The 16,558-nt window shown below is 41.0% G+C and overlaps 1 protein-coding gene across 2 annotated transcripts in view; it reads right to left on the bottom strand.

The window, feature by feature from the left end:
* Positions 1 to 16,558, bottom strand: part of nrg2b (neuregulin 2b) — a 50,495-nt gene that overhangs the window by 11,484 nt on the left and 22,453 nt on the right. The window contains exons 2-6 of one of the 2 annotated variants that reach the window (XM_068714314.1): positions 16,106 to 16,268; positions 14,895 to 15,013; positions 13,857 to 13,980; positions 5,338 to 5,396; positions 1,999 to 2,022 (exon numbers count right to left, since the gene is read on the bottom strand). In XM_068714314.1, coding sequence (XP_068570415.1) covers positions 1,999 to 2,022; positions 5,338 to 5,396; positions 13,857 to 13,980; positions 14,895 to 15,013; positions 16,106 to 16,268 — 489 coding nt within the window. The remainder of the gene's footprint in view (positions 1 to 1,998; positions 2,023 to 5,337; positions 5,397 to 13,856; positions 13,981 to 14,894; positions 15,014 to 16,105; positions 16,269 to 16,558) is intronic. The other variant, XM_068714315.1, reaches the window with a different exon arrangement.

Here is a 16,558-nt window from a genome sequence, read left to right as displayed (position 1 = left end):
GTTTCCTGTTCATAACCTTTAACTTTGTTGTGGTTTTACTTGTAAAACAGTGACCAAAGCTAATTCTCTTTTGCTGGAAAAAAGGAGTGGAAATAGTATGTATTACAATGACTTGTAAATCATTATTATTGTTAATTGTTATTGAGTGCTTCATTTATATTTCATAATAATTTGTCTGCTTTGGCTTCAGATAACCTAACCTTTATCACAATCACCTTCATTTGGAAAAGAACACAAGCTACCATAAAAGAAACTTAAAGGTAAAGTCACTTTTCCTTAGGATGCTGATGAGTGATCTATAATTTTCCAAAGAAATAATTTTTCAAATTGATTTTTTAATTTTACATTTTACTATTTTCTCAGTAACAAATCTCCAAACAACACTTCTGAGAGTGTTTGCTGGTGACAGGATGGAGTTAGTTTTGGCACTTTTATATCATAGTAAGAACTTGCCGTTTGGAACGCCTCGATTTGGATTGCATTGCGCTGAACTACATCATATACACTCATTACATTGTAACAGGTTTGTGGTGATGCTGAGTGAATACGTCGCTATCTCAGTGTCTTCATGTTAATTCAGATTTCTGGGCCTGCCGTGGTGTAACACTCAGAACAGAAAGAGCAGCGACACCATGACAGAAGGAGCAACAAAGGGAACAGAACATGAGGAAAAGAGGGTGGGAGTAAAAGAAGAAAAGGGTAGATGGTGAGGAAGAAGGAGCAGGAGGAAACATGTAGACAGAGGGAGAGAATGAGGGCTGAGAGGGGAGCAGGGGCGTGTCCAGGAGAAAGGTCCAGGGAGGAACTGGTCTCCAGAAACCACACACTGGCCTCACTTTGTCCCCTTATCAATTAAAACTGGATTATAGAGGCCCTTGGATTGTTAGTTACGGCCAAATTAAAATCCCTGAAGCTCAATTATTGTTTTTCAATGTCATACACCTTCTGTTGTTACTTTCAATGATTCTTCTCATTTTGGACTAAAACTGAAACTATCTGCTTGTCACAGGGACACCTATGTTTAGCTGTCTGTCTAGTCATCAAGCTGTGGTTCTTAGAGAAGAAAGTTGGTTGTAAATACAGTAAAATACATCAGAAAGCTGAATTTATTGATTGATTGTATTTCTGAGATCAGCTTGAAACAGAGGAAGAATGCCCCTCTTTACCTAATTCATCATCTCAGTACCCCCCGCCCCCCCACATCAAAAAGCTCTAGACACGCCACTGAAAAGGAAGCAAAGGGAGTTAGGGAAGGAGGGGGTGAGGGGGTGGGGGGGTTCTAAATAAAGGGCCTCTGTAGGGATTGACAAGCCTACGAGAGCCTTGGCCTGGCATTGTGTGTGTGTCACCGGGTACTGATACAGAGAGGCAAAAGGAAATGGGAAGGTGCGCTCACTGGCACAGTGGAGCCAACGGCAATCGTGATTTAGGACAGGCGAGCTCTCGACTCTGACACTGAGTCAATCAAGGGCAGAATAATAAGGACAGACTATGTGGTCAGGCCTTTTGCTCGCTTTTGGCAACGCTTTGCAAAAATACTCGCAGCTTGCATGTTTTTATTCGACAGGCCGCTGAAGCCAATATGCACACTGCCAAAGTCCAGAGGATGAGCCAGACACTTGTATTTATCGAAGACGTGAAACATTCTCTGGTTTCTGGACAAAGAGGGTAGCTTTTGCTCTGACACGGCGTCCAGATAAACACAGCTTTGATTTGTAACAGGCCCAATACGCTCTAGTACTTTCATTCCTTAATGAATCCTTCCCAGTTAATTTGTCTTTCTCAAATGTCTAAATTTGTCAGACTGTAGGAGGAGTGCATGCAGAGAAGGGAGGTTACGTGTCTTAAAAGCAGGTTAGTGGGCAGGAGAAAAAGAGGGACAGGTTGAGGGAGACCCAGTTGTTGGTTTTAGAAAGAAGATGGCACAATAATGTGTGACTGTGATAGGATCTTGGCAAACCCTTTAAGCACAGCAAAATGAATAATAATGTTCCATACCCATAAATTCAATTCTGAGAAGCTCTGCCAGCGCAGAAAGTTGTCGTGGTAAAAAGGAAAGAGACAGATAGGGTCAGGTGTAAAGTCCACTTTGGAGCAAATATATTATTTTCATGTCCTGTATACTCTGAACCAGGATATGTTAATTAGTGCAGTCAATCCTAGTGATTGACGTGTGTACCGTCCAGTAACAGACAGACAACTCAGACAGCCTCAGCTCTGTGACCCCCAGAAATGATAGGAAAAAAACAAACAAACTGAACCAAACAAAATCAAAAGCGAAGGGAGAAAATGAAGCAAAGGCAGAGGGAAAGAGAAGCCAACGGGCAGGAAAAGGCATGCAGAGACAGACGGACAAAGACAGCAAGACAGGAAGCCACATCACTTACTGCTATATTTACTAGACCTTATTTCTGGAGTAAACAACAGACAGAAAAAAAATAATGGGAAAAAAAAACAAGACAAAAGAAAAAAAAAAAAAGATAAAAAGCAGTGAGTTACTCTCCAACATAAAAACACAGTACAGTCGATGAGGCTGGCACAGCAAATGGGGGCGGGCGCTGTAACTCGTTTGACTAATGGCAATTGTGTGCCTTTGTATTGATTACAGCATACCTCTTGTATAGCACTTTGTCCGGCTACTGCTGCGTATACACCCATTATAACCTTTCATATGATTTATGATTTACAGAGAAATCTTCTCAACATTCCCAATTTCCATGGCGTTGCATGCATTATAGGCTGTAAAGAGAGATGCCCATACGAAAAGCCAGCCAATCTTGTGTGCACCCTGACTATAACTACTCTACATTTTGACAGTGCGGTATGATTGCGCAACTGGAAAAGCAGGCAGACAACAAAACAACATGGATCCAAAACAGCAGAGAGTGTCGCTTCAACTGACTGAGAGAGCGCTGCAATGCAAAAATAAAAGCACACAGACAGATTTCAGCAGGTAGACAAGGCTTGGTGATGGGGTCAAAATAAGCAGACATTACATACAGTGTGATTTCTTATGATGTGAAACCTGTTCTTGGTTTAAATTAGACATTATTCCGTGTGGGAACTTCCACATCAGATAAACGTGGCATTGAGCAACATTGTAAATGCTGAAGAAAAGAAGGAGAGGGTCATTTTTATCCCTTTGTTTTTATCTTCCTGTGATTGCTGGGCCAGTAACAGCAGCATGACACAGTTGATGGAGGGAGGAGCACTTTTTTTGCATGTGTCCTGGGATCTCTGGGTGCCTACCAATACTGAGATATGTGTTTCAGTGTGACTGCCATGCAATCACAAGAGAGTGACTAAACACGCCCCATTGGCATCCCGATGATTTAAAGGACTAGCTAGACATTTTTGAGAATCTGTGTATGTGCTTTCTTTGCCGACAGAAAATCAATATCACTCTTGTATTTGTACAGTAAATATGAAGCTAAAGCCAGGATACTGTTAGCTTAGCTTAGCATAAAGACTGGAAGCAGGGGGACACAACTAGCCTGGCTCTGTCCTGAGGTAACCTCACACTATCAACGATTCACAAAGTCACTGCTCCTGGCCAAGAAAATAATTTAGCACATACGTTTCAGTAAAAAATTGACATGATATAATGTGTTAAACAATGAGCTTTAAAGGTGCTAGTTGGTGGATTTTGTTACCGTTGGACAGAGCCAGGCTAGCCGTCTCCCCCGGTTTTCACTCGTTATGCTAAGCTAAGCCAAACATTAGAAAAAGACAATTTCATAAATAAGTTTCAAACACTGAATACAAGGTGTTTTTGTTTGTAATAAGTAAAAAAAAAAATCTGCCTATGGAACAAGTGAAAATTCGCTTGGTAAGATTTCTTGATATAAGATGCAACGTTTAGGCCTTTAAACATAAAAACAGATCAAAGTTAGCTGGGAAAACTCATTTTGATCTATATTTCTCTAGTATTAGGAAGTGTTGTGTGTCATGATAAGCCTGTAATACTCAACATAAGTATTTTTATTAACTTAACAAGATATTCAAGATGCATTGCCTAAAAACAAGTCCCTAGATCTCACAGTAATGTTACTTTTGAGGTGTGTCTTATATTTAGTGTTTAGTAATTTGACAAATATACCTGGTAAGATTCTATGTTTTTGCAGTGAATCTTTCCTGGCTGATGTTTCATTTACAAGATAGTAACAGAAGCCAATAAGAGCATTTCACAAAAATGTCAAACTACTCTTTTAATTCAATTACTCTGTGATGAGAAGCAAAACGTGTGACACCATTTTGAACATATTAGAAGTCAACCCTAGGACAGTTCAGGCGACATTTAGCCACATGCCATAATGAAAGATTTCATCAGATGATCCATGGATGCTCAGAGACAAAACAACAGGATATCACATTCATTACTGTATAATTTATCCTAATTAATTTCTGATTCCACTGATATGATATCAAGAATCTCCGCTTATATGAAAATCAATATCACAAAGGGTATCTCAGATGGATACAACCGTATGTGATGTTTTCAAATCTCATTACATTAAGACTTGAAATGTTGAACATATTCTAACTAAATCCCATCCTCATTCGCCTGCCAAATTATTTGGATATTGGATAGCTTCTAGTAATGACTGGCGGCTGTTCAGAACAATGTCAGAAGGACTTACATTGTTCTCCATCAAAAGCCTTCAATTGTCAGTCGTGCTCCTACTCCAAAAGGTAAAATCAATGAAAGATTTCTCTCTTTGTTTATAAGAGAGGCACAGCATAGAGTGAGAGCTGTCAGCGGTGTAATCATAGTTTACATCCACATAGTTTAGCCTTGATGGTTTCTTTTTTACTGCTAAAGGTCTAAACAGCACCGATGGACCATATACAAAGAAAAGGGACAAAGTGTTCCAATAAAATCAAACAACCTCCTGCATTTACTATTGTGTTAATTCTCTGTCTCCTCCGTTTCTCTTTGTGCAGCTCTCTGGATCAAGCTGCAACAGAAGTATTGTGTGTGCAATTCACAGCTTAACAATACAGAACTATTAAAATGTAGGACAAGGCACAATGTAAACATGTAGCGTGCTTATAAAATATCTCGACTGTTTGTCTCTGGTGACCAGAGGAGCACCACGGAAGAACCAGGGAAGACAGGGAGAGGAAGGGGTGGACACAGAGGCATGCAAATCACACACACACACACACACACACACACACACACACACACACACGTTAACGTACATGAAAAACAAGAGCAGGTTTTCAAACACACACATACACAAACACACACAGAGTGCTCCCTCCATCCAACCCCTCCGATGTAGCATGCAGCATCTCAGTGAGAAGGAGACAGACAAGAGCAAATGGACATACTGTAGAAATCTGCCATGACGGAGTTTTGACAGCGGTCCCCCGTATAGTCATTGGGACACCTGATGGAGGGAAAACAAGACACAGGGGGGAGGGGGAGGGGGGAGGGGGGTAAAAATACAGAGGGAAGAGAGGGGGTCAAACAGGAGGAAAGAGAGGAGAAGAAGTACACGAAGACAGATCGTGAGGAGGGGGGAAGAGAGAGAGAGGAAGGGGAGGAGGGAGACATAAGAGAGCAGAGAGATGAGGGATTAGAAACAGCACAATCCACCAACTACAGAGAGAGAGATGACCTGCATACCGTGACATCACCGCCATCAATATGACATCACCGCTACAGTTAAGACATCATCACAGTCACGAGGGTCATGTGATGGTGGCGCAGGAAGTAGGAGGGGTCAAATGTACGGTCGTCGGCCTCCGACCCCCCCCTTCACGCACAAACACTGATGCACACAAGCACACAGACACACACTCAGGACTGCCTTATTCTGGACTCTCATTCGTTGCATCCATTTCTTAACCCCTGACTAAAACCATGATCAAATAGAAAAGCAAAGCAAAGGAAAATGTTTAAGTACAGTATATAAATCATGTCTATAAAAACTGTAAAATGTCAGACAAGCTTAGTTTATACAGATCTATCCTGGCGTTTAATATTTGTAAAACAAAAACACATGACGTCATCTCTATGTAAAGTCTAAAGTATGAGCGATCAGAGACAGGGAGAGGGACGCGATGCACGTGTTGTGAGTCTCACAAAGCAGAAGCAAGGAGGAGAGAAGATCTGTACGTTGGGTGAGGAAGATGTTTAAATGAATGGCCGGCCGTTTCTTCATACCCTATTAAATTCTCCTCAATACATACACGTTCTCATGATGTCTTTCATTTAAGACGAGAGTCCGACGTTATGGAGTGTGGGGTGGGGTAGGGGTGTAAGAAAATATCAATACACAGGAGAATCGCTACGTTTTGTAATACTGTTATTGATTCTTTAAAAAAAACTGTATCGATTTTGAATCAATAGTTTACATGCAAAGATGCACAAAAAGTAGTGCTATGATGTTGGATGTTACAGAGACTGTGATGAATGCGAATGCAGATCCCACTGTTCTGATTGCATAAAAAAAAAGATTATTAAAGTTCTTTATACTATGAAAGTTTTCCTAAAATTAGATTTTGAAAATCACAATATATCTTTTTGCTGACAGTATCGCAGTGTATTGAGTCGTAACCCCTGTATCATGATGCACATGGTATGGCCGGATTCTTGTAAATATACCTTTCTTCATCTCTAACTTCGTCTGTCTGCTGTTTAGCAGCAGGAAGCGCGCAGACAGTTTGTAAGAGCTTTTTCACTGAAAACTGCTTTGTGCTTTTGCTAAAAATAAGGCTGACGAGAGCTGTGAGAGTGAACCAAAACATTAACGTTTTGGGCCATAAAACCCAAACAATGAGCTTGAAGAAATTGTAAAGTTCTATCGAGCTGAGGGAAACTGCACTCTGACATTGTTCTGTGGGTTCGTCACAAGTGCTGGATCAGAAAACAAAACAAAACAAAAAATCTGACAACAGATCTGCACACTGCACACTCCCTGCACTTATATTTAATTGAGCAACATTTTGACATTTCACTTCGTCAGGCATGGTCAAATGACCATCACACAATATATAGTCACACACACACACACACACACACACACACACACACACACACACACACACACACACACACACACACAGACATTAATCACTCAAGCGGCCGGAATCTGCATCATAGTCAATCTACACTCAGACTGGACCAGAACAGAGTATCACTGTCTGATGCTCCCATATAGGGTACAAAGCATTGACTAACCCCCATTATACATACAAACCTGTAGTCATTTGATCCACTGTCGCTATAAAAATCGGATCAGCGTCAAAGCAGCTTTAAATATATTTGACATGAAAAATGTGCAAAATCAACGACCATATTAACGCACAAAATGTGGGTAAAGGATATAAACAGACGTACTCTGTCACTGACCTCCTGGATATTTTCTGCTTTTCTCATGGCTTCATCAACATGATAGAGTCATAGCTGCGGTTAGAGCTCCGATAATCAGTCAGAGTGTCGTTGAATGTGCCTTTTAGAGGTCAGCGTATTTTGAGGTCAAGGTTTAATGAAGCTTGGGGTGCAAACAGCCAGCAGGAAATCAAAGCGGTGTGCCCTGTTACATCATGCACATGCAGTGGTTTGGGAGAGTGCAGCTGAAATAAAAACAACAATCGTTGCTTTGTGTAATGCTGTGTTTGTGCGTGATAGCTTGGTAACCTTTCACAAACTCGTCACAAATCCCTAAATGAACCCTGTAGTCTAAGCCTCAAAGAATGAGGATTTGTCAAAATGACCTGCCGACAAATGCAAAAATGTGTATAATTTAACTGGTTTTCACAAAAGTAGAAGTCTAAGAGTGACACACACACACACACACACACACACACACCGAGCCCTCCACAGTGTGTGAGCGTGAAAATGGTTGGAATAGGTTTGGGTATTTCTTGGGCATAAATAACAGCAACAGTTTACATGCAGCTGCAGAATGTGGTGTTTTTGTTTCTGGATGGGTGGTGAGCTGTCAGCGATACCACGGGCTGAATATGATTCATATTCAGGCAACAGCCATCACACTCACAACACTGAAACTAACAAGGAGGCTCCTCGCTGCATCACAGTCACTGGTAAATTGATACATATACATGATCCATACGATTGTTATTTTTGTTACTTTTGATGCTTAGTACTACTTTTCTATTAATTCTTATCAGCTTTATAGAATGAAAATCTACAGGACCTCATTTCAATTGATGTCCTTGAGAAAATCCTTTTGAGAGAGTGCTCCAAATTCTGAAATGTCTTGAATTATGTGTAATAATGAGTGTCATGGCTTTTACCCAGCCATGCATAATTGATTAAATCTCGTTATTGCCATAAGTGATAGTAGATCAGCGTTTACTGCAGTCAAATAGGCATGTTATAGAAAACGTGGTCCAACTGCAGTGCACATTATACTGAAGATGAATCACAGCAATTGACGACCCACAGTGTTATGATATCATGGGTGTGGCCCCGTTACAGTCATTATAGTATAGCAGAGGCTCTCTGGCTCTAATAGCCATGTTGTATTTATTACAGTGATTTAGTATCAGGTCACCAAATTTATCCAGTTTTAAAGCAACGAACCCCGTCTACCCCCATGTATATACTGTTCCTATAACTGACTGGGGATCCTTTTCTCCTCTTTCTCACCACTAAAGAGACAACTTGCATTTTGAATCAATTACAGCAAAAACCCTCGGAAGAGCCCACTCAGCAATTTCCCATAGAGTTATAAATAGAGCAGAGAGAGAGGTGGGAGACACTCGGAGCAGAGGCAGCCCTATGCCGGCAGAGTTTTTACTGTATATCATTTCTTTTTTCTCCTTTGCCTCTTTTCTTTCTCTCTCTGCCGCTCATTTCCCTTCTTTCCTCCACCTTTTTTATTTACCTGCCCATGCTCCCCCCCCCCCCCCCCCCCCCCCCCCCCCCCGATTGTACTGTACTGTTCTTTCAGCCCTGAGAACGAGCACGGAGGGGAGGAAAAGCCAGCACACCTTTTGTTCCAACCATTTGAATGAAAGCAAAGCCTGTGATTTTTTTTGTTACATTCAACATACGTAGATCAAATTTAAGAGCCCCCCCCCCACAAACACAAACACACACACACACGGCCGTGGACATTATGACATTATGTCCAGGCATCAATACCAGCCTGAACTCATGGCATTTGCAGATAATATTAGATTAAATGAACTTTATTGATTCAAATGGGGAATTTGCCATTTTCAACCTATAGCTGGGAATACATGGGCTAATGTTTACAGCTGGCTGCCAGACTAGAGCTTAGCAACAAAGTTCAGATCAAACAGAATCAGAGCTATCTGCCACTCTACACAGAAAGCTTTAACACAGGTTGAAAGGAAGATTGAGTAAGCTAGACATACTGAGCTCTCGCTGCCAACAGCTCGCCAGGGGGCATGTTTGTATGTACTGATCTCCACTTTAACCTCCACTCTCTGTTTCAGCCAGGGTGCCTTTCTGTATATGTGCCGTCCTCCACTTTAACCTACAGACTCCATTTTGCAGTGCAGCATTACTTTCCCCTTCAGGGAAGAGGAGACCATACGTTTCCATGGTCGCCACAAAAGAGCTTACAAATACCACCTCAAATTTCAGGGATATTAACAGTTTTTTGCCGCCTGTCAGTGCCGTGCAGTGCACCGGTTCGCAGTTGTTGTGCAGAATGGTGAGTGGCTTGGCGTGTGAGTGTGAGTGGGGGTCTACATTTCTCTGAAGTGAACAAGCCGAGCAGACAGACTACAGACAGCGGTCTTATTTACATCCTGTTTTCCACTGGCCCCAACAGACAGGCCAACAAAGAATGACAAAGCTGAGAAGCAACAGTAACTCTCTGGAAACTGCTGGCTGGTCCGCTGCTACCTTGCTAGCCGGCTGTAGCTTCTTGAAAATGCAGCATTTTTGTATTTAGAACAATCACACACAGGAGGTTGGAAAATCCTGCCCATTTTGTACCCCTAAATTGCTATATACGCATCTCGAAACGTCTATATGCACCCTCTCGAACTAAGTTTTCTGCTTGTCAGCATCATGAAAAAAATGATTTATCCTTCAGCGATGACCGGAAGGTATATCAGATGAGAGATAGTGAGAAAGGCAGGGGGAGAGAGAGTGAGGAGGGGAAGCAAGGAATATATATATATATATATATATATATATATATATATATATATAAAGCGAGAGAAATGGAAATGAAGAAACAAAGTATAGTGAGTGTAGATCTGGAACAGGCACCGAAAGGATCTAAGGCAGATACACCCAATTGTACATGAAGCATCACACAACAAAGCTCTTGATTATGCACGCCTATACACGGCATCTGTTATCCAACATCAGGGGGAAGCCTTTGATACACATCTACAAAATGATCCTGTATGTATGGCAAGTTGGAACTGAAAGATTACAACCTCCACTTTAGAAAATATACATTTCTGTGAAAAAACAAAGGCTTTTGTCTTATCTTAGGTTCATACAAAGGTTTGGTTGTAAATACAGTTTGTATTTAAGAAACACTATCATTGAGCGTACAGTTATTGGCATACTGTGCCATTTAATGTGTACCAAAGATGAGCAGTGATACCAGATAATTGCTAATTTGATGCAATTTCCTAGTTGCCTCTATGTTGTAGCTAGTGTCTAACTGTTATACCACGTTGCCAACATGCACATTATTTTATTGTAATTGCTGTAACTGTAACTTGTGACATGCTCATATAAGTAAATGTCTTAGTAATAAGTTGATATAACACAGCAGTGATTCATCTGATATCCAGTTTTTGCACTTGCTGTTCTAAACACCTACTGGTCTGGTAGCTCTTTCCTGAAAAACTAAATCCTCCCACTCACAGGAAGTGATGCATTTTATGATAACAGTCTATTTCATAAAAAGAGAAGAAGGAGGACTAAATACTTAGCACGCAGTGAACCATGTTAACCACTCCTAGTCTGCGTCAATGCAGAAGTAGCTGTTTCATTACTACATTTCAGATCCAGCTTGCCATGAACGTGACCATTAGTTTGTTAAGCGTCCCGTCCTGTTTCCTCCCTACTGGGACATCACAAAACATGGTGACAGAAAGTCACAGAGAAAAGGAGGAAATATTTAGAAGAGTAATGTTTAATGTAGTTGTGTATGTCTTACTCACATTATCCCTCTACAGAAGCCAAGCACCTGTTAAATGTGTTCCCAGTATTCAAATAAAATCACACAAGCTGCTCTCTGTCTGCTTGATGTGTTCATGCATCTGTGTGAGTGAGCTCGACATCCAAAACTTGAGATTTGGGACTTTTATTTTTTTTTTTTTTTGTTACATTGATGTATGTATTAATGAAAATGTTTGCCGAGCTGAAAGTCATTCCCTCCCTCATTGTCATGCATAACCGTAAACATCTGGTGCACGCCACCATCAGCTGGCTGCCGTTAAACCAAAAGAAAGACCATGTTAATTATTAGCGCCGGTCAACAGGCAGGCTACAGATTAACTCTAGATCACACAATGTTACAGGATTATTAGGTTACCCCTACTCTGGGTTTTAGAGGCTAGACGGATGTGTTCATTCACGGTAGATTATAAAATGCCATTAGTTGGAAAACCCAGTGTAATTATATAATACGGCAAGGCTCTAACTGTTGTTAAGAAATAGGTTGTAGTTATTATTGTACGCAAATGCTAAAATGAGTGATGATAATACAGTAGAAAACATGCTTCAATATAGCTATGCCATTTGGACTTTTCACAGTTAAGAACCAAAATTGTTCGTACCAACAGATTATACCTTTAAGTTGAGTTGATGCTGATATTTTACTTGGGGCTAACTTTATTATGGTATGTTGGGACTTCACCATGTGGTTAAAAACACAGAAAGAGGCCTACATGTAATTTCGAACGCCTAAACTGTTTTAAACCATATCAACCCCATCAGGTGTTAAAATCTCACCTATGTGTGAGATTTGGTTGAAGGTGAGGATCTGCCTTGTTTTGAGTGTTTTCATCTCCTTATTCTTTTTTAAACTAACCCACACACACATACACATACACACACACACACATATAGGCAGTGGTGTTACGCGTATTTCATACACACTTGGCATGTAAGCGCGGCCTCCATTGTGTGTCTTATTGCCCCATTAAATAATAGGTAGTATGCTTGTAATTTCAGTTTGTTGGTTTATAACATTATTGACTTTGATCAGTATCGTCAGAGATAAATAAGCTCTGTTATATTTTAAAGAGCAGTTTTCTGTCATTACTTTGTTCATATGTGTTCAATAGCTGGATGGATAGCTTGTGCTCGGATTCAACCCTTCACTGTGAGTGTGGAATAGTACTTTGACTTTAGTATTGACACTTTGAGTGAACACCAATTTTAAAACTTCATCCACAGTTTGGTTATTGGTCCCTGATCCCAGGGTGTTGCCCCGTTATTGGTAATATGTGTTGATAGTCTTTATTAAATCATATCAATTTTCATACTTGCTAATAACCAAACGTGCTCCTGCCTGATCCCAACAGGTAATACTGTCACACTTATTACGAGTCAATATTTTCTGCAAGCTATTATGAATATGTAATATTGTGGTTATGGTTGCTATGTAACTATTATAGCTGCTAACAGTGGCTAATGACAGATGGTGGTGAGTGACAATGAATAAGTAAAAAAAACAATTTGAGTGTGCAGCCTCACTGATAGCTGAATCTAACTATAAAACAAGTAAAACTGTCTTTCTGTCTGTCTGTCCTTCACATATCTCCAGTCCATCAGATCTATTTCACACTTGGTGGGTGTATTGCTGGGGTTCCAATGACATGCAGTGTCAAATTTGGTGCAATATGAACACGCACCAAACGGACATGCCGAGAACTGGCGCTGCACTAGCAATAAACTTCAGGACAATCCAAATCACTCTATGTTTTTGAATGTCTTCTCCCCTGTCCTCTGTGCTTTACTCAGTACCCTCAGCATGCAAAGCATTTTGTGGTTACATGCCAACAGAGTGACCGACAACAGAGGCAGCATCTAATATACTACGTCAGTGGGATGTCCTCTTAAACTTCTCATGCCTGTGAAGTTCCTCTGAGCAATACTGTACTCTGCAGAAACGTTTTTTGTTGCTTCAGGGTCAGCAGCTGTAGAATCAACTGCCATGCTACTTAAGTTTGCTGCTTGTTAACCTCATGTAGATCAGGTAGACAAAGGGCCGCTATACAGTCTGATGGAATCAACATACACTGCCATCACCCTGCACATAACCAGGTCAGTACTAATCGTTTCCATTGGATTCTATCAGCATATTACTAACTGGTGGAATTCAAGGCACCAGGTTTGTATATTATTAAAAGAAAAATCTGTTTTAAAAAATATATCTGCAATGTAAACGCATTATAATCTTAACTGTTCATGCTTTTCTTTGCATTTTACCCCCAGTTTTTTCATGACTTTCAGGAACCAGAAGCATTTTCTGAGGTGAGCAGTCCCAAGTAAACTTCACTCACTGTAAACTCACGTGATCCGCTTGGAGCAAGATACAACCAATTTGAATGCATGCGGCCATAATATCCAAGTTTTGATCTGTTTGAGCCGTCTGCTTTGTACAAAAACCCTTTTTTCTGTAACAAACTGTAAATATGAAGCCGAAGGACACAGTGCGTAGTGAGTGGCTGGGTGGGCTGCAGGTGTGTGTATGTGGGGAGGGTACGACCACGGAACAGAAGACAATGCGGTGCAGTGACCAGCGACACAGTGTCTGAGACCAGAGAGACGGAGACAGAGAGAGAGGGAGGCAGGAGAGACGGGGGGGGGGGGGGGCGACTACACATCGATGACTGAGGGGACAGGGGGGCCGACCGAGCAACCGACTTACTTGCAGGACAGCTGGTTAATACCATGTATGAAGTAACAGTCTCCTCCGTTGACACAGTGGGCCTTCTCGGATTCGTTGCAGCGCCTCGCGTGACTCACACCTGGAGACGGGGTGGTGGTGGTCACTACGAGGAGAACAATCAGACAAAAAACAGATGCAAAGAATGCTGTCATCACACGGTGCTCAAACGTTATGGCAGCCACAAGACTAGCTATCATACCACACTGTGCCACATACCTCTCAGACCTCTTAAGTGAATTTCAAAGAGCTTAGTGTAACAACTCTATCTACTTTTTGGGCAGGCATCAGTCACCTCTCTGTGCTCGCTGCAGCTCTGCAACTCACAGCTGCTGGTGGAAAGAGCCAGGCTCAGTCGGATACACCTGCTCCCCCACCCCCAACACACTTCTGTCTTCTTCTATTTGAACTTGACATTTTCAGGTATATTTACAAGTAATCCGTTATTCTGCTTTCCCTCACTTCTGTTTTATAACTGTTGTGCTCTCCCTATTTACACAGCATATAAAATAATGTGACACAAGAGCTGGACAACAATGATATACCGAGACTACACTGACAGATCTTGACAGATGCTATACGATGAAACACGTAACACACTCTGACCGCAGTTGATGAATTAAGTTTGATCAGATTCCTGCATCTTTGATATTAATAGATTCTATAATAAACACAAGTAATTCTATTCTCTTCCAACCCTTTTATACTGAAAGAAAATCTTTGAGGAAAGGTGAAGTTGCTGACTGTTAACAGAATAATAGCTCTCATATTTTTGTTAAACTACAGGCCATTATAAGAGTAGATACCCACAGTATTACTTTTAGTTCTCAGAAAGATAGATGAAAGCAACTTTGAAAAAAATATATTGAGGGACAGAGGCTGAACAAAGCATACAAGAAGGACATCTGTATTGGTGTGCTATGATAGTTAAAAGTTGTCCTAATTGATCAGATTGTGTAGACAGACAGACAGACAAACAGACAGACAGACAGAGATAGAGACTGATGCGTTGTTGCTCACAGATCTGCACGCTGATTATACTCGTGACGTTTTCTTGTCCGAGTGAGTTTTCAGCCACACAGGTGTAGTTGCCAGAGTCTTCCACACGGACACGACTGATCTTCACATTTGAGTTTTTTCTTCAGTGAAGAGGAATGAGGGGCAGAGGAGGGAAAGAGAGAGTGATACAGAGCAGACAAAAAAAGAGAGTGTCGGTTATTGTTGTTTCCGAAAAGCAGCAGACTCATCGTTGACTGAATGAGAAATTTAATTCTAGTTTCCAGCCCAGAGAAGCAATAAAGGACTCATAACAATATACAAATGTTCTTTGTGACTGGCCATGAAGGCAAATGGACAATTACTAAGTTCAAACCAGCAACAGGTTTCACTTAATCTGTACAGGAACTAGGTGATCACTCTAAAAATCAGTTTAAACATTCAAGACATTCACTCAGAGCATAAAATGAAACACATATTTAATATTGCTATTAGTTGGAACATGTATACGTGCAAAATAAGTGTTTGATTGCGTTCTCTAAAGAGGAAGACATCACTTTAAATGAGCATTCTAGTGGATGAAATGAATGATTGAAAATGTTGAGCAGGTGAAAGAGTGATCTGCAAGTAAACCAGGTAGAAAGATGTGTTGATATGATCTGAACGGTGTGAAAGGACAAACCCAACCTTCCTCCTGACAATCACGTGCAGCTACTGTTGATGTATAGTGCAACAAACCTACATGTAGCTACCAGGACGATTCACTCCGCCATGCCTCAGACTTAGACTGCTGAAACCTGATTTTTGCTTCCACTAAAACTTTATAATGCATTTTTTTCACAGAATAAGCATTTCGTTAATTTTTGGTTTTCATCTGTTACAGTGCAGCCGCTCCAGGTATGCATCGAGACCAATGACCTCCTTAACATGTGGTGTTGTACTGAGATGGCCTTGAAAAACACTCAAACCTATCCTGTTGCGCTCTTTTACTGCATCTCTGCTGATGAATGAAACAGAAAAAGAAGTGAGTAAAAGTCCAATTTTGTTTTCTACACAGTTTGGGTGCAGTGTTAAGTAGCACAGGGTCACCAAAAGAGAGCTGCACACCAGCAGCCATCGCAGTATGTACAGCATGTGTTTGAGGAAGCGGTCATCTGTCTGGATTTTGGGCATTTTCAAACCACTTGGTGTGAATATTGTGTGTAAAGTGTGAATGATATAGCTGGCAGACTCACTTGTTGGTCTTTATTTTGAGGTCTCTGCCTTTCTGAAGCTCGTGTCCATCTTTGTACCAGCGGAAGGAAGGGCTGGGATTCCCCGACGCCTCGCATTTCAAGTACAGCTTGTCCCCTTCCACCAGAGACTGGCCTCGCATCAGCCGAAGCTTAGGAGCAGAGGCTGGACAGAGATATATATATATATATATATATATATATATATATATATATATATATATATATATATAGAGAGAGAGAGAGAGAGAGAGAGAGAGAGAGAGAGAGAGAGAGATGGAGAAAGAGAGAGAAAGAGAAAGAGAAAGAGGAATGGAGCGGAGAAAGAAAATTAAAGCTTGCATTATTGAAATTAACCACGGACATTCAATTAATCTATCCTTTTAATTGTGAGAGTCTGTGTGTATTTGTGTGTGTGTGTGTGTGGGATCAAAACATGAGACAACAGGTCAGAGT

The sequence above is a fragment of the Cebidichthys violaceus genome, unplaced genomic scaffold, assembly GCF_023349555.1.
Source record: "Cebidichthys violaceus isolate CVI_PGR_0920_01 unplaced genomic scaffold, fCebVio1.0.p SCAF_2, whole genome shotgun sequence".
NCBI lineage: Eukaryota > Metazoa > Chordata > Actinopteri > Perciformes > Stichaeidae > Cebidichthys > Cebidichthys violaceus.
Note: the sequence above shows the minus strand (reverse complement) of the source record. Positions and strands in the feature narration are given on the sequence as shown.